Below are 24,981 nucleotides of genomic sequence, written 5' to 3' on the forward strand. Positions count from 1 at the left end.
TACCGCCTATAAACCTCTCTTTTCTTTTCAATTTCATCACCCCAACCACTCACTAACCTACCTCAACTACCCACCTCCTTACCTTGCATATACCAATGACTTCTCTCACACATGCCCTTGATATAAATGTTACGATCTTGATCAGCCTGGAATGTCGATCCTTAGTCATTCAGAAATTTCATTACAAAGTCATATCTAATACTATCAAGCTATCTTATATGGTCTACTTGTTCAAATCTACTATTACAAAATCTACCAATATCTAACAGCTCTTTTCCCTCCCTGTAAGAGACTCAGGAAACAACAATAAATGCTGTCACGGAACTCACTGCCTTTCTTATAGATTGCTCACCTCAAGCTTTCAAAGTTTATCTATAGATAACCTTTATCTTGAGTGCAGGCATGAACAATACAGCAGGGTAAGTGACTAAGGCCTCGAGGTGGCGCCCGGCTGGTAGTCCGGGACCCGCCTGGTTAGTACCGCCTTGCTCCTAACACGTGTCACACCCACACCTACCAGTAGCGTCCCGCCACCCACCCACACTACCAGTGCCATAAGAATATTGTCCATTCTTATCATTCATGAACCAAGACTGCCAGTACCGCCAGCTTCTCAGGACCGGCTGCACGCCACTTGCGGAACCAGTGTTCCCACACACCCTCCCATCAGTTGTCTAAGATTTTTTTTTTTCTCTCTCTCTCTGTTCTGAGGACCACTCGTGAAAAGCACCTTACACCGGTAAGTAATATTTCGTACAGTGACAGCGATAATGCTGTCGAGGTGGCCCTTCCACACACACCCTACACTTCAAGATCCAGTAGGCTTGATCCCTTCCAATCAACACCTCAATGTCTGTCCTACCATCTGTGTTACGTTGTTCACGCTGTCCACCATACTTTGCTATACCATCCCTCATATCAAGCAGGTGACGGGGTAGTTATGTTGCCTCACATCTGACGCCAACTTATCGTTTCTTTGCCTACCTGCTGGTATAGCTGATGCTTTCGTTACTTTGCACTGGCTGACATGTTTGCCTCATCAGGAGCCGCAGATGAGACTGGGGAGGGAACTGGGGTGCTAGAGGGAAGTGGGTAGCCTCAAGGAGCGGGTACGGAGTGGAGGAGAGACATACAGAAGGGGGAAGAACGCCGGTGAGAAAGGAACGTGAAGAAGGACGTTGGATGCTATATGGTTGGGGGGCGTTAGTGGTGGAGAAATTGGGGGCTAAAGGAGGGAGGACGGCGACATCAGAGTGATGGGGAAGGCGGCGCTAGAGAAGGCCAGGTTCATGGGGATCTAGGCGTGTGTCACCCCACTTGACATGGCCCTCGTGCCTGTCCAACACATCCCATGATAAGAGATAACGTGTTCCTTTATAAGATTACATCGCGTTGTGGTACAGTGTTGAGTCATGGCGTGCTACTGTGTTAATATCCTGTGTTACTACGTGCTGTGTCATGGTGTGCTGTCTCCTATGCTGCTTGTTATAACCCGCTGCCTCCTAACGGGTGTTACAGCGTGCTGTCACCTAACATGCTGTGTTATAGTATGATGTCTCCTAACGTGCTGTGTTACAGTGTGCCGTGTTATAGTGTGCTGCCTCTTAACGTGCTGTACCACAGATCTGTCGATTTCTGTCAACGGATCACGTAATGTTTGGTTCATTTGGAGGATTACAAGACACTCTTAGGACGGACGCTTACACTTAGCTTGACAATGTTGTAAGGTGACAAAACACACACACACACACACACACACACACACACACACACACACACACACACACACACCCGTTGTAACAGTACACTCTCACCTGTTGTAAGGTAACAGTACACTCTCACCTGTTGTAAGGTAACAGTGCATTCTTCTTTCCATCTTGAAACGTAGAGTTATTGCTACCATATTAAATACTGTTGTTGAAACCACTAAATTCTACATTTGTGTTTCATGACACTTGCTTGTGCTTCGTGATTATTTAGTGGTCATGAGTTTCTCGCATGATCTCTATGAATACATGCTCTCAACCCCTAATGTTAGGGATCTGGAATTTTTCTCAGTGATGATCCTTGTTCCAGGTGGCCGCCCCCAGGGGACTTGGACGAGGAAGATGGGCGTTTACCTGGACTACATCAAGACTCCATCTGGTGTCCTTAAGTTGCTGGAAATTGTAAATAATTTATGCTGACTTCCAGCACACACACACACACACACACACACGACACAGACCTTCGTGGTGTAAGGGTTAGCGTTAGTATGCTGCCTGAGCTCAAACCTACACAGGTTTGAATCCTGGTCGAGGCATCCGGTCCACAGTACACCCACCTTTTCATCCTTTCCTAGAGGATAGACGATAAAATGGGTACCTGGCATAGGCTATGGTGTGAGTGCGTGTGTACATACATACTACACGGTACATATATATGAAGTTAAGAAATTATTATGGAATGTAGCTTTCCCGCTAGTTATAGGATAAATGCTACAATGACTTATGTGGAAGACGTCTTGGAAGAAATGTGGGGTAATGAATCAAGAGATTATTTCCTGTACGAGTGTGGACACGGGTACGTGTAGGGGTACGATTGCTAGTGTTACCTGGGCCCGGTGAGTTAATAACCTTATCACACTTCCTCTGACTTATCTTATTTGTCACACTCAGCCTTAAGGGTAACATGGTGGAATTTAGCACCCACGCCACAGTATCCCCTTGGATATATCCCCTTTAACAAAGTCTTCCCTACGGAAAGAACCTTTTGGAATACACTCTCCACAGATCAGTATGTATAATATTCATCCCCTTGACCTGTGGGATACTCTTCCCTCGGTGTCGTCAGCTGGCCCTACAGCTTAAGAACACATCTTTTAGTAAGCAAGTGTAAGATCCCCCCTCTCTCTTTCTCCTGCAGCTGTCCGTCATAGTGGCCTTCGGGCTGTTCCGCGGCAGTGAAGCCATCTTCAAGTCACCCACTTCAGATGCCGATTACTTCGGCTGCGGGGTGCTGGTCACGGCCCTCATCATTACGCCGCTGCTTCTCATTTGCTACCTGATGGGAAGAATCGAGATCCAGAAGACCATTTTTGTGAGTAGAACCACGCCCTCCCAGTCTAACTGGGATTCTGTGTGAGGCTTGTAGTGTCTGTTCTCATGCCCCATCTCAGTCTAACTGGGATTCTGTGTGAGGCTTGTAGTGTCTGTTCTCATGCCCCATCTCAGTCTAACTGGGATTCTGTGTGAGGCTTGTAGCGTCTGTTATCCTGCCCCATCCCAGTCTAACTGGGATTCTGTGTGAGGCTTGTAGTGTCTGTTCTCATGCCCCATCCCAGTCTAACTGGGATTCTGTGTGAGGCTTGTAGCGTCTGTTATCCTGCCCCAGCCGATGACAGCATATTGTTCCTTCTTTCTGTGTTCTAATGGTACAGTTCTTGACAACTTCTACGACTCTTGACACCCGTCATCAACTAAGCCTTCCCTTCCGCCGCATTGTTTCTTGTCTATCTCTGTTCGAGAGATACTATTTCGATTACCACTCTTATCTGCTGTCTACGTGTGTCGCAGCCCCTCATAGTTTTTGTGTGGACACAACCAGACGGACATTCGCTTTTATGATTCTCTTTCCTCGTACAGCAAAACTGAAATAATCATTTTTCTTCAGTCTTTCTTCCCACAACCCCTCCATGACAAGCACCTGAGGAGCTCAGATTATTCTTTCCCTCAACTTTTGCTATATTTTTTTCTCGCCATTTTACCTTTTCAACCGACTTGGCTTCGACTTGATCATGTCTTTGTTCATGACGCGTCATCGACTTTAAAAATCATCAAGACAATAACTCCCGTGATTTTTGGATCGTCCTAATGAAGGACAATATCCTGTCTTCATGACACTTTCCTCACTTTCTAAGAGTGATATTTGTATTTTCTCCCCACTCGATAGAGTGCATTGGAACGATGAGGTATACTGGGGTCTACATTCTGTCATTAGGCTGAACTATGGCATGTGAAGGGTCTGGGACAAACCATGGAAATGTTTGTGAGGCTTGGTTGTGGATGGGGAGCTGTGGTTTCGGTGCATTACACGTGACAGTTAAAGAATGGATGTGAGAGCATGTGACCTTCCTTCGTCTGTTCCACGCCATCCTACCCAGTCGTGCCCAATCGTGGCACTACCATGCTCAAAAGGTTAACCTTGTGTTCATATCTAACAGGAAATGGTCTTCAACTTGTTGGTCAGTGTGTTCCTGCTAGCTGTCGGCTGCGTGGGTATAGACACCTGGAACGTTGATGTTATTTATGACAAACACAACATCAAGGGTAAGTCTCTGGCCATGGCCAGCTTCTGCATCATCGCCTTCCTCTTCTACCTCGCTGACACCGTCTTCGCTGTCATCAACTACAGGAAGTGATCAGTCTTCGGGACCCAGTGAGTCAAGACCACAAGGGGACCCAAGTCTTCAGCTTCTGTCCAGTCCTGTAGAGCGGATCTACCCTGAGAAAGCTAAAATGTTCACTCATATATCATGGAAACTGTAAAACCCACTCTACCAAATGCCATTTGTGAGAATTATTTCAACAGATTGGCTTTCTTATTTATTGTATATGTCTGTCCTTTCCCCAGCCTGAGTTCGATACATACACCTCTCCGTAGGCACTTAATACCTTCTACAGGTTTTTCCTTATCCCACAGACACAGCCCTCCAGTTACGAATATTTTTGTCGCCACAGAATAGACAAACAAAATAACTTGCCCTTAACATTTAAACTTGCATTTTTATCTTTAAATGTTTAAAAACTATGAACAAATATGTAAACCGAGGTCTGCGAACATCAGAAACACTTCATCATGAAATAGAAAGTTGATTGAGTGTGCTGGCTGGCTGTTTGGCCATCAACGTCAAGTCATATAACCAGCACAAGAAAAGACTTTAACACCTTCGTGTGTTTGAGTTGATTCAAAGACTACACACGCCCTCTCTGCGTACATAAAACCCTTAAAAAGCGTATTACCCAGAGACATCTGCGTATTATACAAGGACCTCCCTAGTCCTTCGTCGCTTGCTGGTTTATGTCTGAAGGAAGAGTGTATACATCTTCCAGTGTTTAGCTTCTTACGATAAATGAACCCTCACAATATGTTTCCTTCAGACTTTATGAAAAAAAATGTTATCTGCTTAAGAATGATGATTCTGATGCATGTAAAAAGACTTTTTTAGGATATATATATATATATATATATATATATATATATATATATATATATATATATATATATATATATATATCCCTGGGGATAGGGGAGAAAGAATACTTCCCACGTATTCCCTGCGTGTCGTAGAAGGCGACTAAAAGGGGAGGGAGCGGGGGGCTGGAAATCCTCCCCTCTCGTTTTTTTTTTTTTTTTTTTTTTTTTTCCAAAAGAAGGAACAGAGAAGGGGGCCAGGTGAGGATATTCCCTCAAAGGCCCAGTCCTCTGTTCTTAATGCTACCTCGCTAACGCGGGAAATGGCGAATAGTTTGAAAGAAAAGAAAATATATATATATATATATATATATATATATATATATATATATATATATATATATATATATATATATACATATGTCATACGCACGATTCTTAAGACAATTGATCAACCGAACAGATTGATTGCAAAGATAATTATGTCGAACACTTCATGTTTAGGCCAAACATCTCGGCTAAACTTATCCAACACCTCTGATAACCAGTCATTCTGTATATAACTGAATCACGTTCATAAACGTGTTGACAACTGTTAAAATCTATATTTTATCTTGCATGTGATTACTATACTGAGGTATTTGCAACGTTTGTGTGCTGAAATTATCGTATCAATAAAAGACAGAAATAATAGATATTTTTTGACTCGTCGATCCGTGGGTTATGGACACTAACTCTCTGTCTGTCTGTCTCCTCTTTGAAAAGGGTTTTCATTGAGAATGCAATGGATCTTCCTGTAATAACAGTCACATCCAAACTATTTCTTCTTACAGTCTCCAAGAAAATACTGGAATGTGAAGATTTAACCTTAAGATCACGGAATAGGAGAGAAATTGATATCCTGTCAGTACAGACGGAGAGAAAAAAGATTTCGTGAGATTTTATGTCCTCCATCCTACTGGGGGATTAGCGTTAACCCAAGGTCGTCTCTGAACGTCTGAGAACGTGGTAAAATAATATAGAATATATTTGAATCAATTGCCACCATCGCTGGTAGCTTACATGGAACCCTAGTGTCTAGACGATCGAAACTGTGTTGAACGTCCGTATGGCGCAGTTGCCACTTTCTTTTCTTTAAATATATATCCCTTAGAAACAGTCAGGCATCTGTATGTATGTCATTCATTTTAACTATGGACAGACTGTTTAGTTATACGTTTTTGGAGATCATTTTCTTAGCAAGCGCTTTACACGAATTAAGTACAGTTCCTTTTTTTTTTTTCTAATCATCTCTTCACTTGCAGCAAAAGAGGATGTCAGTTATTTCTTCTTGAGACTTCCACTCCTGTGACAGTAATTAACATATGAGGATACTCTAAAACCTTACTAGTTCAGATCTGAGAGAGACTTCTATGTCATCTTCGGAAAAGATAATCATTTCAGTTGCAGTGCTTACTTTGTCGTTGTCTCTGGTGGAGTATCTTGCATCATCTTGAAGCCTGTGCCTTTTTTGGGTGTGCTTCATGTGTCAAATAACACCGAGTTAGTTTATTCTAGAGACGATCAAAACTAGGACTACGAATTTAAGATACTCCACTGCCCACAAAACACAATGATGGCTACATTTGGTCGATGATAAGACAGATTTTAAGGCAGTTAGTACGTTAACAATATATCTTATTCAGTTACGCATAAATGGTTCCTATTTTCTCTCCTACAAAAAATTGCCTCACAGAAAACGATATTTTGTTTTAATTACGTAAACTTAAGTATAATTCTAAAGGACAATATTTTTTTTTACAATAAACCTTACAAGAAAACAAATTGAGAAAAAGGGTAACAGAAGATATTAAATAAATGAGGAAGAACAAATGATAGGAATTAATTGCGTGCTACAGAAAGGAGAGACTTGAATGAAATGTAGTTGGTTGAGATTTGACAAAGGAAGAAATACAAGAATGAAGAACAAAATGGAAAGATACAGAGTAAAAAACAAGTCTAATAATTTAAAGAAAAATCTAAGGAAAAAGTATATAATAAACGAGACTACAATATGATAAATTTCTGTTCATAATCTTCATAAGTGCAGTACAAACAGTTTGGCACTTAAAAAAATACATTGATTCAAGGATGATGGTACAAAATGTGACGAAAATGGGGCTGAACAAGAGGATTTTAGAAATCGAGTCACTGTGGTGCTCTGATTAAGTAAAGGAGCAGACATTGAAAAATATACATCAACAACCATGTATGACGAGTGAAAAATTGTATGTGATTTGTTATTTGATAAAGAAAAAGTAGAGAACACACATAATTTGCTGTATTTGAGAGAAATGACAAAAAAAAAAAAAAAGGAGAGAGGAGGGGGATAAGAGAAGGGTTAAGGGGAAAAATAGCTTTTCTTGAAAAATGCTGCAAGATAATTATATGGATGTTTTTCTACATACTAGGCCAGATGAACACAAAAATAAACAAGACGTTGTTGGAATGGGCCGCCCGACCAAAAATTTACGTGATCTGAGCTCAGTCTGTCCACATAATGTCTTTCATATTCGCTTTGATGTTCTAAGAGACCAATACAAGGCAATGTAACACTGTATTGACTGGAGAAATGCCAATTCAGTTATCAACTGTAGCTCCTTTACCATGAGAAAGAATTGTAACATTAATATCAGTGAAGGTCTATATAAACTGGATAGCTTTGTCGATGACTAAATGTGAAAACTTCCCCCTCTTGTCCAAATAATAAAAACATTTACGACAGATATGATGCCAAACCTAACCACCACCATCCAGTAATGCTTGTTTACCAATGGTGTCTTACCTAAATCTCCTTGTATATCAACTGACTATTCTACGTCTTCAATCTCATTCTTGTATCTCCTCTGACGATGTGGTCATTACATGAAATTGCACTTGGCAACTTATTGTTTCATTTTCCTGTGGTTTTCTACAAAGATTATGCGCACCTCTGTGACCTCTTGCAATGTGTATATGATCAATTGAACGCCGTTTCCCACATTGGCGAGGAAGTCCAGGAACCAGATAAAGACAAATCACATCTACTCATTCAAATATATATACATATATATATATATATATATATATATATATATATATATATATATATATATATACATATATGTACATGCGTGCATCAAAACCACTAACACACTCATTCAGCTGCTCCCAAAACACTTGCCTCTCATGATCTTTCTTCTCATGCCCAGGTGCATATGCACCAATAATCACCCATCTCTCTCCATCAACTTTCAGTTTTACCCATATTAATCGAGAATTTACTTTCTTACATTCTATCACATACTCTCACCACTCCTGTTTCAGGAGTACTGCGACTCCTTCCCTTGCTCTTGTCCTCTCACTAACCCCTGACTTTACTCCCAAGACATTCCCAAACCACTCTTCCCCTTTACCCTTGAGCTTCGTTTCACTCAGAGCCAAAACATCCAGGTTCCTTTCCTCAAACACACTACCTATCTCTCCTTTTTTCACATCTTGGTTACATCCACACACATTTAGACACCCCAACCTGAGTCTATGAGGAAGATGAGCACTCCCCGCGTGACTCCTTCTGTTTCCCATTTTTTAGAAAGTTAAAAATACAAGGAGGGGAAGATTTCTGGCCCCCTGCTCCCGTCCCCTCTAGTCGCCTTCTACGACACGTGGATGAGAGAGCTTGGGAAGTGAGTCAGTTGTTGTTCGCTGATGATACAGTGCTGGTGGCTGATTCATGTGAGAAACTGCAGAAGCTGGTGACTGAGTTTGGTAAAGTGTGTGAAAAAAGAAAGTTAAGAGTAAATGTGAATAAGAGCAAGGTTATTAGGTACAGTAGGGTTGAGGGTCAAGTCAACTGGGAGGTAAGTTTGAATGGAGAAAAACTGGAGGAAGTAAAGTGTTTTAGATATCTGGGAGTGGATCTGGCAGCGGATGGAACCATGGAAGTGGAAGTGAATCATAGGGTGGGGGAGGGGGCGAAAATCCTGGGAGCCTTGAAGAATGTGTGGAAGTCGAGAACATTATCTCGGAAAGCAAAAATGGGTATGTTTGAAGGAATAGTGGTTCCAACAATGTTGTATGGTTGTGTGCAGGAGGGTGGATGTGCTGGAAATGAGATGTTTGAGGACAATGTGTGGTGTGAGGTGGTTTGATCGAGTAAGTAACGTAATGGTAAGAGAGATGTGTGGAAATAAAAAGAGCGTGGTTGAGAGAGCAGAAGAGGGTGTTTTGAAATGGTTTGGGCGTATGGAGAGAATGAGTGAGGAAAGATTGACCAAAAGGATATATGTGTCGGAGGTGGAGGGAATGAGGAGAAGTGGGAGACCAAATTGGAGGTGGAAAGATGGAGTGAAAAAGATTTTGAGTGATTGGGGCCTGAACATGCAGGAGGGTGAAAGGCGGGCAAGGAATAGAGTGAATTGGATCAATGTGGTATACCGGGGTTGACGTGCTGTCAGTGGATTGAATCAGGGCATGTGAAGCATCTGGGGTAAACCATGGAAAGTTGTGTGGGGCCTGGATGTGGAAAGGGAGCTGTGGTTTCGGGCATTATTGCATGACAGCTAGAGACTGAGTGTGAACGAATGAAGCCTTTGTTGTCTTTTCCTAGCGCTACCTCGCACACATGAGGGGGGAGGGGGATGGTATTCCATGTGTGGCGAGGTGGCGATGGGAATGAATAAAGGCAGACAGTGTGAATGGTGTGCATGGGTATATATGTATGTGTCTGTGTGTATATATATATATATATGTGTACATTGAGATGTATAGGTATGTATATTTGCATGTGTGGACGTGTGTGTATATACATGTGTATGGGGGTGGGTTGGGCCATTTCTTTCGTCTGTTTCCTTGCGCTACCTCGCAAACGCGGGAGACAGTGACAAAGCAAAATAAATAAGTATAAAATATATGTACATGCACATATATATACTATACACATTACATGCACATGTGCATATTCATTCTTGTTCGGTCATCTTTTCCCAACACCACCCTGCTGTACAGGAAACAGCATAAGTGTACGAAAAAGAGAAAATCATACATATACAATTTCTTCCCCGCACTTGATCGCCAAACACCTGCTTAAGTGAGGTAGCTTCATGAACAAAGAGACTTGGTTCGTCAGGGAATGCAATAGGAATGAACTGGTGAGTGGTAAAGTGGGTGAACTGTAATACTTTGATGTGGTTTGGGCATCTGGAAAAAAAAAGCAAATTTAGTTTTCAAGGAGAGTATGACAAAGGGTAATAGAGTGGAAGATTACTGCAGGGAGAGAAATGGTGGAAGAATAAATGGAATGGGAAATGCAGGAAAGGCATGCTAGGACAGGTCTAAGTGGAGATGCTTTTGCCATGACTAACCCCTTGATGGGAGTTCCCAATGGAAATGGATGTCAGAAATAAAGATATATTCATGAGGTAGACTTGAGTAAGAAATTGCAATAGTTGGTGAGAGTTTAAAAGAATGTGTGAAAGGAGGAAGATGAGAGTAAATGTGAATAAAAACATTATTAGTTTTAGTAGGGAAGAGGCACAGGTTAAATGAGATGTGTTTGAATGGAAAAAAACTGGAAGTGAAGTGTTTTAGACATCTGGAAGTAGACATGGCAGAGAATGGAACCATGGAAATGAAAGCAGGTAATAGGGTGGGCAAGAGCAAAGATTCTTGGGGCACTGAGATATTTGTGAAAAGAGGTTACTATCTGAGAGATGGAAAATGGGTGTTTGAAGGTATACTATTCCCAACAATGTTGTATGGATACGATGCATGGGCTATAGATATAGATGTGCCAAGGAGGGTGGATGTGTTGGAAATGAAATGTTTGAGAACAATATGTAGTGTGAGGAGATATGATCAAGTAAGTAATAAAAGGGTAAAAGAGAGCTGTGGTAAAAAGAAGAGTAAGGTTGAGAGAAATGAAGAGGGTGTGCTGAAATAGTATGGATAAACAGAAAGAATGAAAAAGAGAAAGTTGACAAAATGAATAAATTTATATGAAGTACAGGGGACAAGTAGAACAGGGAGACCAAACTGAAGATGGAAGGATAGAGAAAAAGATATTATCGTGACCTTTATGTTGCCCAATCCCTGAACATGCAGGTGGGTGAAAGGCATGCACGGGATAGAGTGAACTGGAACAATGTAATGTTTACGGCAAGTGACATGTCAATGGACTGAACCTTAGCACGTGAAGTGGCTGGGTAAAGCCATGGAAAAGTCTGTGAAGCCTGGTTGTGGATAGAAGGCTGTGCTTTCAGTGCTGTATCACTGATGAACAACAACTGACTCATTTTCCAGGCCCTCTCATCCCCAACAGGCTACATACTCACCCCTTTCTCCAAAACTCTTACATTTACCTATCCCACCACCCCATCCATGAACAATCTAAATGACCATTGTGACACACACCCTTGCCACAGATCGACCTTCACTGGGAAGCAACCACTCTCCTCTCTTCCTACTCATACACATGCTTTACACCCTTGACAAAAACTTATCACTGCTTCTAGCAGTTTACCTACCACACTAAATATTCTTAATACCTTCTACAAAGCATCTCTATCAATCCTATCACATGCCTTAGTCAAATCCACAATTGCCACATACAATCCATCTATTTTTCTAAGTATTTCTCTCACACATTCTTCAAAGCAAACACCTGATCCACACATCCTCAACCACTTCTGAAACCACACCGCTCCTCCCTAATCTGATGCTCTGTACATGCCTTCACCCTCTCAATTAATATTCTCCCATATAATTTCCCAGGTATACTCAACAAATTTCTGCCTCTGAAGTTGAACACTCACATTTACCCCTTTTCCTTTATACGATGGCATTATGCATGCATTCCTCCAATCCTCACACACTTCACCAAGATCAGTACTGAATATCCTTACCAACCAATCAACAGCACAGTCACCCTCTTTCGCAATAAATTCAAGTATAATAGAGTATAATACCACCACCTTGCCAGATTTCATCTTCCACAAGGCATTCAACACCTCATCTCTCACTAAACCACTCTCTGACTCCCACTTCACGTACCACCCCGACCAAAACACCCTACATTTGCCACTCTGTCATCAAACACATTTAACACTCCTTAAAAATACTCACTCCATCACTATCTCTTTATCACTTTCCTCTTTTGCTCCCTTCACTGACGTCCCTATTTGTTCTCTTGTCTTTTGCACATTATTTACCTCCTTGCAAGACATCTTTTAATTCTCCTTAAAGATTAACAATACTCTCTCACCCCAACTCTCATTTGCCCTCTTTTTCAACCCCTGCACCTTCTTATGGACCTTCTGCCACTTTCTCTTATACATCTCCCGATCATTTGCACTCCTTCCATGTAAGCACCATCCAAACGTCTCTCTTCTCTTTCACTAGCAACTATACTTCTTCGTCCCACCACTCATCACTCTTTCTAATCTGCCCACCTCCTACCATTCGCATGCCACATGCATCTCTTGCACCTTCCATAAATACTTCCTTTAATAAATCTCATTCCTCACCCACTCCCCTCTCATCTGCTCTCACTTTTTGCCATTCTACACACAATCTCTCCTGATATTTCTTCACACAAGTCTCCTTTACAAGCTCACTTACTCTCACTGCTCTCTCCTCCCAAACACATCTTCACCCTCACCTCCATAAGATAGTGATCAGACATCCCATCAGCCTCCCCTCTTAGCCTATTTACATCCAAAAGTCTCTCTTTTACACACCTATCAATCAATACATGATCTAATAATGCCTGCTGACCATCTCTCCTACTCACATACGTATACTTGTGTACATCTCTCTTTTTAAACCAGGTATTCCCAATCACCACTCTTTTTCCAGCACACATATCCACAAGCTCTTCACCACTGAGGACCCCATGTGCACCAATGATACCCACAGCTGCTAATTTCCTTACCTTTGCATTTCAATCACCCATCATTAATACCTGGTCTCGTGCACAAAAACTGCTAACACACTCACTCAACCGCTCCCAAAACACTTGCCTCTTATGATCTTTCTTCTCATGGCCAGGTGCATAAACACCAGTAATCACCCATCTCTCACCATCCACTTTCAGTTTTACCCACATCAATTTAGAATTTAATTTCTTAGACTCTACCACACACTCCCACAATTCCTGCTTCGGGAGTAATGCTACTCCATCCTTAGCTCTTATCCTCTCCCCAATCGCTGATCTTACTCACAAGACATTTTCAAACCAGTCTTCTCCTTCACCCATAAGCTTCATTACAATGAGAGCTAGACTATCCAGGTTTCTTTCCTTAAGCGTACTATCTAAATAAATGTGAATAAAGGCAGAAAGTATGAATTATGTGCATGTGTACATATGTATATGCCTCTGTATGTATATATGTACAGTATGTATATGTTGAAATGTATAGGAATGTATATGTGCATGTGTGGACACGTATGTATATACATGTGTACGTTAGTGAGTTGGGCCATTCTTTCGTCTGTTTCCTTGCACTACCTCATTAATGCGGGAGACAGCGACAAAGTATGATAGATATATATATATATATATATATATATATATATATATATATATATATATATATATATATATCTTTCATTCTTTCATACTATTCGCCATTTCCCGCATCAGCGAGGTAGCGTTAAGAACAGAGGACTGGGCCTCTGAGGAAACATCCTCACCCGGCCCCCTTCTCTGTTCCTTCCTTTGGAAAAAAAAAAAAAACGAGAGGGGAGGATTTCCAGCCCCCCGCTCCCTTCCCTTTTAGTCGCCTCCTACGACACGCAGGGAATACGTGGGAAGTATTCTTTCTCCCCTATCCCCAGGGATAATATATATATATATATATATATATATATATATATATATATATATATATATATATATATATATATTTTTTTTTTTTTTTTTCATACTATTCGCCATTTCCCGCGATAGCGAGGTAGCGTTAAGAACAGAGGACTGGGCCTTTGAGGGAATACCCTCACCTGGCCCCCTTCTCTGTTCCATCTTTTGGAAAATTAAAAAAAAAAAAAAAAAAAAAAAAAAACGAGAGGGGAGGATTTCCAGCCCCCCGCTCCCTTCCCTTTTAGTCGCCTTCTACGACACGCAGGGAATACGTGGGAAGTATTCTTTCTCCCCTATCCCCATATATATATATATATATTTTTTTTTTTTTGCTTTGTCGCTGTCTCCCACGTTTGCAAGGTAGCGCAAGGAAACAGACGAAAGAAATGGCCCAACCCACCCCCATACACATGTATATACATACGTCCACACACGCAAATATACATACCTACACAGCTTTCCATAGTTTACCCCAGACGCTTCACATACCCTGATTCAATCCACTGACAGCACATCAACCCCGGTATACCACATCGATCCAATTCACTCTATTCCTTGCCCTCCTTTCACCCTCCTGCATGTTTAGGCCCCGATCACACAAAATCTTTTTCACTCCATCTTTCCACCTCCAATTTGGTCTCCCATTTCTCCTCGTTCCCTCCACCTCCAACACATATATCCTCTTGGTCAATCTTTCCTCACTCATTCTCTCCATGTGACCAAACCATTTCAAAACACCCTCTTCTGCTCTCTCAACCATGCTCTTTTTATTTCCACACATCTCTCTTACCCTTACGTTACTTACTCGATCAAACCACCTCACACCACACATTGTCCTCAAACATCTCATTTCCAGCACATCCATCCTCCTGCGCACAACTCTATCCATAGCCCACGCCTCGCAACCATACAACATTGTTGGAACCACTATTCCTTCAAACATACCCATTTTTCCTTTCCGAGATGATGTTCTCGACTTCCACACATTCTTCAAGGCTCCCAGGATTTTCGCCCCCTCCCCCACCCTATGATCCACTTCTGCTTCCGTGGTTCCATCCGCTGCCAGATCCACTCCCAGATATCTAAAACACTTTACTTCCTCCAGTTTTGCTCCATTCAAACTTACCTCTCAATTGACTTGACCCTCAACCCTACTGTACCTAATAACCTTGCTCTTATTCACATTTACTCTTAACTTCCTTCTTTCACACACTTTACCAAACTCAGTCACCAGCTTCTGCAGTTTCTCACATGAATCAGCCACCAGCGCTGTATCATCAGCGAACAACAACTGACTCACTTCCCAAGCTCTCTCATCCCCAACAGACTTCATACTTGCCCCTCTTTCCAAAACTCTTGCATTCACCTCCCTAACAACCCCATCCATAAACAAATTAAACAACCATGGAGACATCACACACCCCTGCCGCAAACCTACATTCACTGAGAACCAATCACTTTCCTCTCTTCCTACACGTACACATGCCTTACATCCTTGATAAAAACTTTTCACTGCTTCTAACAACTTGCCTCCCACACCATATATTCTTAATACCTTCCACAGAGCATCCCTATCAACTCTATCATATGCCTTCTCCAGATCCATAAATGCTACATACATAGCATTTTATATATATATATATATATATATATATATATATATATATATATATATATATATATATATATATATATATCATTTATATCTATTTATTTATTTTGCTTTGTCGCTGTCTCCCGCGTTAGCGAGGTAGCGCAAGGAAACAGACTAAAGAATGGCCAAACCCACCCACATACACATGTATATACATACACGTCCACACATGCAAACATACATACCTATACATCTCAATGTACACATATATATACACACACAGACATATACATATATACACATGTACATAATTCATACTGTCTGCCTTTATTTATTCCCATCGCCACCTCGCCACACATGGAATAACAACCCCCTCCCCCCTCATGTATGCGAGGTAGCGCTAGGAAAAGACAACAAAGGCCCCATTCGTTCACACTCAGTCTCTGGCTGTCATGTAATAATGCACCGAAACCACAGCTCCCTTTCCACATCCAGGCCCCACAGAACTTTCCATGGTTTACCCCAGACGCGAGGTAGCACAAGGAAACAGATGAAAGAAATGGCCCAACCCACCCCCATACACATGTTTATACATACGTCCACACACGCAAATATACATACCTACACCGCTTTCCATGGTTTACCCCAGACGCTTCACATGCCCTGATTCAATCCACTGACAGCACGTCAACCCCGGTATACCACATCGATCCAATTCACTCTATTCCTTGCCCTCCTTTCACCCTCCTGCATGTTCAGGCCCCGATCACACAAAATCTTTTTCACTCCATCTCTCCACCTCCAATTTGGTCTCCCACTTCTCCTCGTTCCCTCCACCTCCGACACATATATCCTCTTGGTCAATCTTTCCTCACTCATTCTCTCCATGTGACCAAACCATTTCAAAACACCCTCTTCTGCTCTCTCAACCACGCTCTTTTTATTTCCACACATCTCTCTTACCCTTACGTTACTTACTCGATCAAACCATCTCACACCACACATTGTCCTCAAACATCTCATTTCCAGCACATCCATCCTCCTGTGCACAACTCTATCCATAGCCCACGCCTCGCAACCATACAACATTGTTGGAACCACTATTCCTTCAAACATTGGGCCATTTCTTTCGTCTGTTTCCTTGCGCTACCTTGCAAACACGGGAGACAACGACAAAGCAAAAAAAAAAAAAAATATATATATATATATATATATATATATATATATATATATATATATATATATATATATATATATATATATATATTTTTTTTTTTTCATACTATCCGCCATTTCCCGCGACAGCGAGGTAGCGTTAAGAACAGAGGACTGGGCCTTTGAGGAAATATCCTCACCTGGCCCTCTTCTCTGTTCCTTCTTTTGGAAAATTAAAAAAAAAGAGAAAAAAAAAACGAGAGGGGAGGATTCCCAGCCCCCCGCTCCCTTCCCTTTTTAGTCGCCTTCTACGACACGCAGGGAATACGTGGGAAGTATTCTTTCTCCCCTATCCCCAGGGATATATATATATATATATATATATATATATATATATATATATATATATATATATATATATATTTTTTTTTTTTTTTTTTTTTTTTTTTTTTTTTTTATACTTTGTCGCTGTCTCCCGCGTTTGCGAGGTAGCGCAAGGAAACAGACGAAAGAAATGGCCCAACCCCCCCCCCCATACACATGTACATACACACGTCCACACACGCAAATATACATACCTACACAGCTTTCCATGGTTTACCCCAGACGCTTCACATGCCTTGCTTCAATCCACTGACAGCACGTCAACCCCTGTATACCACATGACTCCAATTCACTCTATTTCTTGCCCTCCTTTCACCCTCCTGCATGTTCAGGCCCCGATCACACAAAATCTTTTTCACTCCATCTTTCCACCTCCAATTTGGTCTCCCTCTTCTCCTCGTTCCCTCCACCTCCGACACATATATCCTCTTGGTCAATCTCTCCTCACTCATTCTCTCCATGTGCCCAAACCATTTCAAAACACCCTCTTCTGCTCTCTCAACCACGCTCTTTTTATTTTCACACATCTCTCTTACCCTTACGTTACTTACTCGATCAAACCACCTCACACCACACATTGTCCTCAAACATCTCATTTCCAGCACATCCATCCTCCTGCGCACATCTCTATCCATAGCCCACGCCTCGCAACCATACAACATTGTTGGAACCACTATTCCCTCAAACATACCCATTTTTGCTTTCCGAGATAATGTTCTCGACTTCCACACATTTTTCAAGGCTCCCAAAATTTTCGCCCCCTCCCCCACCCTATGATCCACTTCCGCTTCCATGGTTCCATCCGCTGACAGATCCACTCCCAGATATCTAAAACACTTCACTTCCTCCAGTTTTTCTCCATTCAAACTCACCTCCCAATTGACTTGACCCTCACCCCTACTGTACCTAATAACCTTGCTCTTATTCACATTTACTCTCAACTTTCTTCTTCCACACACTTTACCAAACTCAGTCACCAGCTTCTGCAGTTTCTCACATGAATCAGCCACCAGCGCTGTATCATCAGCGAACAACAACTGACTCACTTCCCAAGCTCTCTCATCCCCAACAGACTTCATACTTGCCCCTCTTTCCAGGACTCTTGCATTTACCTCCCTTACAACCCCATCCATAAACAAATTAAACAACCATGGAGACATCACACACCCCTGCCGCAAACCTACATTCACTGAGAACCAATCACTTTCCTCTCTTCCTACACGTACACATGCCTTACATCCTCGATAAAAACTTTTCACTGCTTCTAACAACTTGCCTCCCACACCATATATTCTTAATACCTTCCACAGAGCATCTCTATCAACTCTATCATATGCCTTCTCCAGATCCATAAATGCTACATACAAATCCATTTGCTTTTCTAAGTATTTCTCACATACATTCTTCAAAGCAAACACCTGATCCACACATCCTCTACCACTTCTGAAACCGCACTGCTCTTCCCCAATCTGATGCTCTGTACATGCCTTCACCCTCTCAATCAATATATATATATATATATATTCCACACACTTTACCAAACTCCGTCACCAGCTTCTGCAGTTTCTCACATGAATCCGCCACCAGCGCTGTATCATCAGCGAACAACAACTGACTCACTTCCCAAGCTCTCTCATCCCCAACAGACTTCATACTTGCCCCTCTGCAAGAGTTTTGGAAAGAGGGGCAAGTATGAAGTCTGTTGGGGATGAGAGAGCTTGGGAAGTGAGTCAGTTGTTGTTCGCTGATGATACAGCGCTGGTGGCGGATTCATGTGAGAAACTGCAGAAGCTGGTGACGGAGTTTGGTAAAGTGTGTGGAAGAAGAAAGTTAAGAGTAAATGTCAATAAGAGCAAGGTTATTAGGTACAGTAGGGTTGAGGGTCAAGTTAATTGGGAGGTGAGTTTGAATGGTGAGAGGCTGGAGGAAGTGAAGTGTTTTAGATATCTGGGAGTGGATCTGTCAGCGGATGGAACCATGGAAGCGGAAGTGGATCATAGGGTGGGGGAGGGGGCGAAAATTTTGGGAGCCTTGAAAAATGTGTGGAAGTCGAGAACATTATCCCGGAAAGCAAAAATGGGTATGTTTGAAGGAATAGTAGTTCCAACAATGCTGTATGGTTGCGAGGCGTGGGCTATGGATAGAGTTGTGCGTAGGAGGATGGATGTGCTGGAAATGAGATGTTTGAGGACAATGTGTGGTGTGAGGTGGTTTGATCGAGTAAGTAACGTAAGGGTAAGAGAGATGTGTGGAAATAAAAAGAGCGTGGTTGAGAGAGCAGAAGAGGGTGTTTTGAAATGGTTTGGGCACATGGAGAGAATGAGTGAGGAAAGATTGACCAAGAGGATATATGTGTCGGAGGTGGAGGGAACGAGGAGAAGAGGGAGACCAAATTGGAGGTGGAAAGATGGAGTGAAAAGGATTTTGTGTGATCGGGGCCTGAACATGCAGGAGGGTGAAAGGAGGGCAAGGAATAGAGTGAATTGGAGCGATGTGGTATACAGGGGTTGACGTGCTGTCAGTGGATTGAATCAAGGCATGTGAAGCGTCTGGGGTAAACCATGGAAAGCTGTGTAGGTATGTATATTTGCGTGTGTGGATGTGTGTATGTACATGTGTATGGGGGGGGTTGGGCCATTTCTTTCGTCTGTTTCCTTGCGCTACCTCGCAGACGCGGGAGACAGCGACAAAGTATAAAAAAAAAAAAAAAAAAAAAAATATATATATATATATATATATATATACATATATATATATACATATATTTCTTTCATACTATTCGCCATTTACCTGGGTATAGGGGAGAAAGAATACTTCCCACGCATTCCTCACGTGTCATACAAGGCGTCTAAAGGGTACAGGGAGCAGGGGGCTAGAAACCCTCCCCTCCTTGTATTTAACTTTTTAAAAGGGGAAACAGAAGAAGGAGTCACGTGGGGATTGCTCACCCTCCTCGAAGGCTCAGGTTGGGGTGTCTAAATGTGTGTGGATGTAACCAAGGTGAGAAAAAAGGAGAGATAGGTAGTATGTTTGAGGAAAGGAACCTGGATGTTTTGGCTCTGAGTGAAACAAAGATCAAGGGTAAAGGGGAAGAGTGGTTTGGGAATGTCTTGGGAGTAAAGTCAGGGGTTAGTGAGAAGACAAGAGCAAGGCAAGGAGTAGCATTACTCATGAAACAGGAGTTGTGGGAGTATGTGATAGAGTGTAAGAAAGGAAATTCTAGATTGATATGGACAAAACTGAAAGTTGATGGAGAGAGATGGGTGATTATTGGTGCATATGCACCAGGGCATGAGAAGAAAGAACATGAGAGGCTAGTGTTTTGGGAGCAGCTGAATGAGTGTGTTAGTGGTTTTGATGCACAAGACCAGGTTATAGTGATGGGTGATTTGAATGCAAAGGTGAGTAATGTGGCAGTTGAGGGAATAACTGGTATACATGGGGTGTTCAGTGTTGTAAATGGAAATGGTGAAGAGCTTGTATATTTTTTTTTTTTTTTTTTGCTTTGTTGCTGTCTCCCGCATTTGCGAGGTAGCGCAGGGAAACAGACGAAAGAAATGGCCCAACCCACCCCCATACACATGTATATACATATGTCCACACACGCAAATATACATACCTACACAGCTTTCCATGGTTTACCCCAGACGCTTCACATGCCTTGATTCAATCCACTGATAGCACGTTAACCCCGGTATACCACATCGCTCCAATTCACTCTATTCCTTGCCCTCCTTTCACCCTCCTGCATGTTCAGGCCCCGATCACACAAAATCTTTTTCACTCCATCTTTCCACCTCCAATTTGGTCTCCCTCTTCTCCTCGTTCCCTCCACCTCCGACACATATATCCTCTTGGTCAATCTTTCCTCACTCATTCTCTCCATGTGCCCAAACCACTTCAAAACACCCTCTTCTGCTCTCTCAACCACGCTCTTTTTATTTCCACACATCTCTCTTACCCTTACGTTACTTACTCGATCAAACCACCTCACACCACACATTGTCCTCAAACATCTCATTTCCAGCACATCCATCCTCCTGCGCACAACTCTATCCATAGCCCACGCCTTGCAACCATACAACATTGCTGGAACCACTATTCCTTCAAACATACCCATTTTTGCTTTCCGAGATAATGTTCTCGACTTCCACACATTCTTCAAGGCTCCCAGAATTTTCGCCCCCTCCCCCACCCTATGATCTACTTCCACTTCCATGATTCCATCCGCTGCCAGATCCACTCCCAGATATCTAAAACACTTTACTTCCTCCAGTTTTTCTCCATTCAAACTCACCTCCCAATTGACTTGACCCACAACCCTAGCTTGTAGATTTATGTGCTGAAAAAGGACTGGTGATTGGGAATACCTGGTTTAAAAAGTGAGATATACATAAGCATACGTATGTAAGTAGGAGAGATGGCCAGAGAGCATTATTGGATTACCTGTTAATTGATAGGCGTGTGAAAGAGAGACTTTTGGATGTTAATGTGCTGAAAGGTGCAACTGGAGGGATGTCTGATCATTATCTTTTGGAGGTGAAGGTGAAGATTTGTAGTGATTTTCAGAAAAGAAGAGAGAATGTTGGGGTGAAGAGAGTGGTGAGAGTAAGTGAGCTTGGGAAGGAGACTTGTGTGAGGAAGTACCAGGAGGGACTGAGTACAGGATGGAAAAAGGTGAGAACAAAGGATGTGAGGGGAGTGGGGGAGGAATGAGATGTATTTAGGGAAGCAGTGATGGCTTGCGCAAAAGATGCTTGTGGCATGAGAAGAGTGGGAGGTGGGTTGATGAGAAAGGGTAGTGAGTGGTGGGAAGAAGAAGTAAGATTATTAGTGAAAGAGAAGAGAGAGGCATTTGGACGATTTTTGCAGGGAAATAATGCAAATGAGTGGGAGATGTATAAAAGAAAGAGGCAGGAGGTCAAGAGAAAGGTGCAAGAGGTGAAAAAGAGGGGAAATGAGAGTTGGGGTGAGAGAGTATCATTAAATTCTAGGGAGAATAAAAAGATGTTTTGGAAGGAGGTAAATAAAGTGCATAAGACAAGGGAGCAAATGGGAACTTCAGTGAACGGGGCAAATGGGGAGGTGATAACAAGTAGTGGTGATGTGAGAAGGAGATGGAGTGAGTATTTTGAAGGTTTGTTGAATGTGTCTGATGATAAGAGTGGCAGATGTGGGGTGTCTTGGTTGAGGTGGTGTGCAAAGTGAGAGGGTTAGGGAAAATGATTTGGTAAATAGAGATGAGGTAGTAAAAGCTTTACGGAAGATGAAAGCCGGCAAAGCAGCAGGTTTGGATGGCATTGCAGTGGAATTTATTAAAAAAGGGGGTGACTGTATTGTTGACTGGTTGGTAAGGTTATTCAATGTATGTATGATTCATGGTGAGGTGCCTGAGGATTGGCGGAATGCGTGCACAGTGCCACTGTACAAAGGCAAAGGGGATAAGAGTGAGTGCTCAAATTACAGAGGTAAAAGTTTGTTGAGTATTCCTGGTAAATTATATGGGAGGGTATTGATTGATAGGGTGAAGGCATGTACAGAGCATCAGATTGGGGAAGAGCAGTGTGGTTTCAGAAGTGGTAGAGGATGTGTGGATCAGGTGTTTGCTGTGAAGAATGTATGTGAGAAATACTTAGAAAAACAAATGGATTTGTATGTAGCATTTATGGATCTGGAAAAGGCATATGGTAGAGTTGATAGAGATGCTCTGTGGAAGGTATTAAGAATATATGGTGTGGGAGGCATGTTGTTAGAAGCAGTGAAAAGTTTTTATCGAGGATGTAAGGCATGTGTTCGTGTAGGAAGAGAGGAAAGTGAATGGTTCTCAGTGAATGTAGGTTTGCGGCAGGGGTGTGTGATGTCTCCATGGTTGTTTAATTTGTTTATAGATGGGGTTGTTAGGGAGGTGAATGCAAGAGTTTTGGAAAGAGGGGCAAGTATGCAGTCTGTTGTGGATGAGAGAGCTTGGGAAGTGAGTCAGTTGTTGTTCGCTGATGATACAGCGCTGGTGGCTGATTCATGTGAGAAACTGCAGAAGCTGGTGACTGAGTTTGGTAAAGTGTGTGGAAGAAGAAAGTTAAGAGTAAATGTGAATAAGAGCAAGGTTATTAGGTACAGTAGGGTTGAGGGTCAAGTAAATTGGGAGGTGAGTTTGAATGGAGAAAAACTGGAGGAAGTGAAGTGTTTTAGATATCTGGGAGTGGATCTGTCAGCGGATGGAACCATGGAAGCGGAAGTGGATCATAGGGTGGGGGAGGGGGCGAAAATTTTGGGAGCCTTGAAAAATGTGTGGAAGTCGAGAACATTATCCCGGAAAGCAAAAATGGGTATGTTTGAAGGAATAGTAGTTCCAACAATGTTGTATGGTTGCGAGGCGTGGGCTATGGATAGAGTTGTGCGCAGGAGGATGGATGTGCTGGAAATGAGATGTTTGAGGACAATGTGTGGTTTGAGGTGGTTTGATCGAGTAAGTAACGTAAGGGTAAGAGAGATGTGTGGAAATAAAAAGAGCGTGGTTGAGAGAGCAGAAGAGGGTGTTTTGAAATGGTTTGGGCACATGGAGAGAATGAGTGAGGAAAGATTGACCAAGAGGATATAAGTGTCGGAGGTGGAGGGAACGAGGAGAAGAGGGAGACCAAATTGGAGGTGGAAAGATGGAGTGAAAAGGATTTTGTGTGATCGGGGCCTGAACATGCAGGAGGGTGAAAGGAGGGCAAGGAATAGAGTGAATTGGAGCGATGTGGTATACAGGGGTTGACGTGCTGTCAGTGGATTGAATCAAGGCATGTGAAGCGTCCGGGGTAAACCATGGAAAGCTGTGTAGGTATGTATATTTGCGTGTGTGGACGTGTGTATGTACATGTGTATGGGGAGGGTTGGGCCATTTCTTTCGTCTGTTTCCTTGCGCTACCTCGCAAACGCGGGAGACAGCGACAATGTATAAAAAAAAAAAAAAAAAAAAAGTTTGAATTGAGAAAAGCTGGAGGAAGTGAAGTGTTTTAGATATCTGGGAGTGGATCTGGCTGCAGGTGGAACCATGGAAGCGGAAGTGAATCATAGGGTGGGGGAGGGGGCGAAAATTCTGGGAGCCTTGAAGAATGTTTGGAAGTCGAGAACATTATCTCGCAAAGCAAAAATGGGTATGTTTGAAGGAATAGTGGTTCCAACAATGTTGTATGGTTGCGAGGCATGGGCTATGGATAGAGTTGTGCGCAGGAGGGTGGATGTGCTGGAAATGAGATGTTTGAGGACAATATGTGGTGTGAGGTCGTTTGATCGAGTAAGTAATGTAAGGGTGAGAGAGATGTGTGTAAATAAAAAGAGTGTGGTTGAGAGAGCAGAAGAGGGTGTTTTGAAATGGTTTGGTCACATGGAGAGAATGAGTGGGGAAAGATTGACCAAGAGGATATATGTGTCAGAGGTGGAGGGAACGAGGAGAAGTGGGAGACCAAATTGGAGGTGGAAAGATGGGAGTCAAAAAGATTTTGAGTGATCGGGGCCTGAACATGCAGGAGGGTGAAAGGCGTGCAAGGAATAGAGTGAAGTGGAACGATGTGGTATACCAGGGTTGCATGCTGTCAATGGATTGAACCAGGGCATGTGAAGCGTCTGGGGTAAACCATGCAAAGTGTGTGGGGCCTGGATGTGGAAAGGGAGCTGTGGTTTCGGTGCATTATTACATGACAGCTAGAGACTGAGTGTGAACGAATGGGGCCTTTGGTGTTTTTCCTAGCACTACCTCACACACATGAGGGGGGAGGGGGTTGTTATTCCATGTGTGGCGAGGTGGCGATGGGAACAA

General features: G+C 42.5%; 1 protein-coding gene across 2 annotated transcripts; it reads left to right on the plus strand.

Moving 5' to 3' along the window:
* The first annotated feature begins 425 nt into the window (after positions 1-425).
* Positions 426-8,095, plus strand: LOC139765642 (protein snakeskin-like). Of its 2 annotated transcripts, none has more exons than XM_071693332.1 (4): positions 426-739; positions 2,077-2,168; positions 2,905-3,078; positions 4,202-8,095. In XM_071693332.1, exons 2-4 carry the CDS (start codon positions 2,109-2,111, stop codon positions 4,397-4,399), a joined length of 432 nt encoding a protein of 143 aa, XP_071549433.1. In that variant the 5' UTR covers positions 426-739; positions 2,077-2,108; the 3' UTR covers positions 4,400-8,095. The 2 variants fall into 2 exon arrangements, with proteins under 2 accessions (XP_071549433.1, XP_071549434.1); XM_071693333.1 differs by having other exon boundaries at positions 440-473.
* The last annotated feature ends 16,886 nt before the right edge of the window (positions 8,096-24,981 follow it).

This window comes from Panulirus ornatus, chromosome 55 (genome assembly GCF_036320965.1).
Source record: "Panulirus ornatus isolate Po-2019 chromosome 55, ASM3632096v1, whole genome shotgun sequence".
Taxonomy (NCBI): domain Eukaryota; kingdom Metazoa; phylum Arthropoda; class Malacostraca; order Decapoda; family Palinuridae; genus Panulirus; species Panulirus ornatus.

Coding starts and splice junctions, on each gene's coding strand:
- LOC139765642 (XM_071693332.1), top strand. CDS start 2,109: ATGGGCGTTTACCTGGACTACATCAAGACTCCATCTGGTGTCCTTAAG. Junction 2,169..2,904: donor TCCTTAAGTTGCTGGAAATT/GTAAATAATTTA, acceptor TTTCTCCTGCAG/CTGTCCGTCATAGTGGCCTT. Junction 3,079..4,201: donor AGATCCAGAAGACCATTTTT/GTGAGTAGAACC, acceptor CATATCTAACAG/GAAATGGTCTTCAACTTGTT.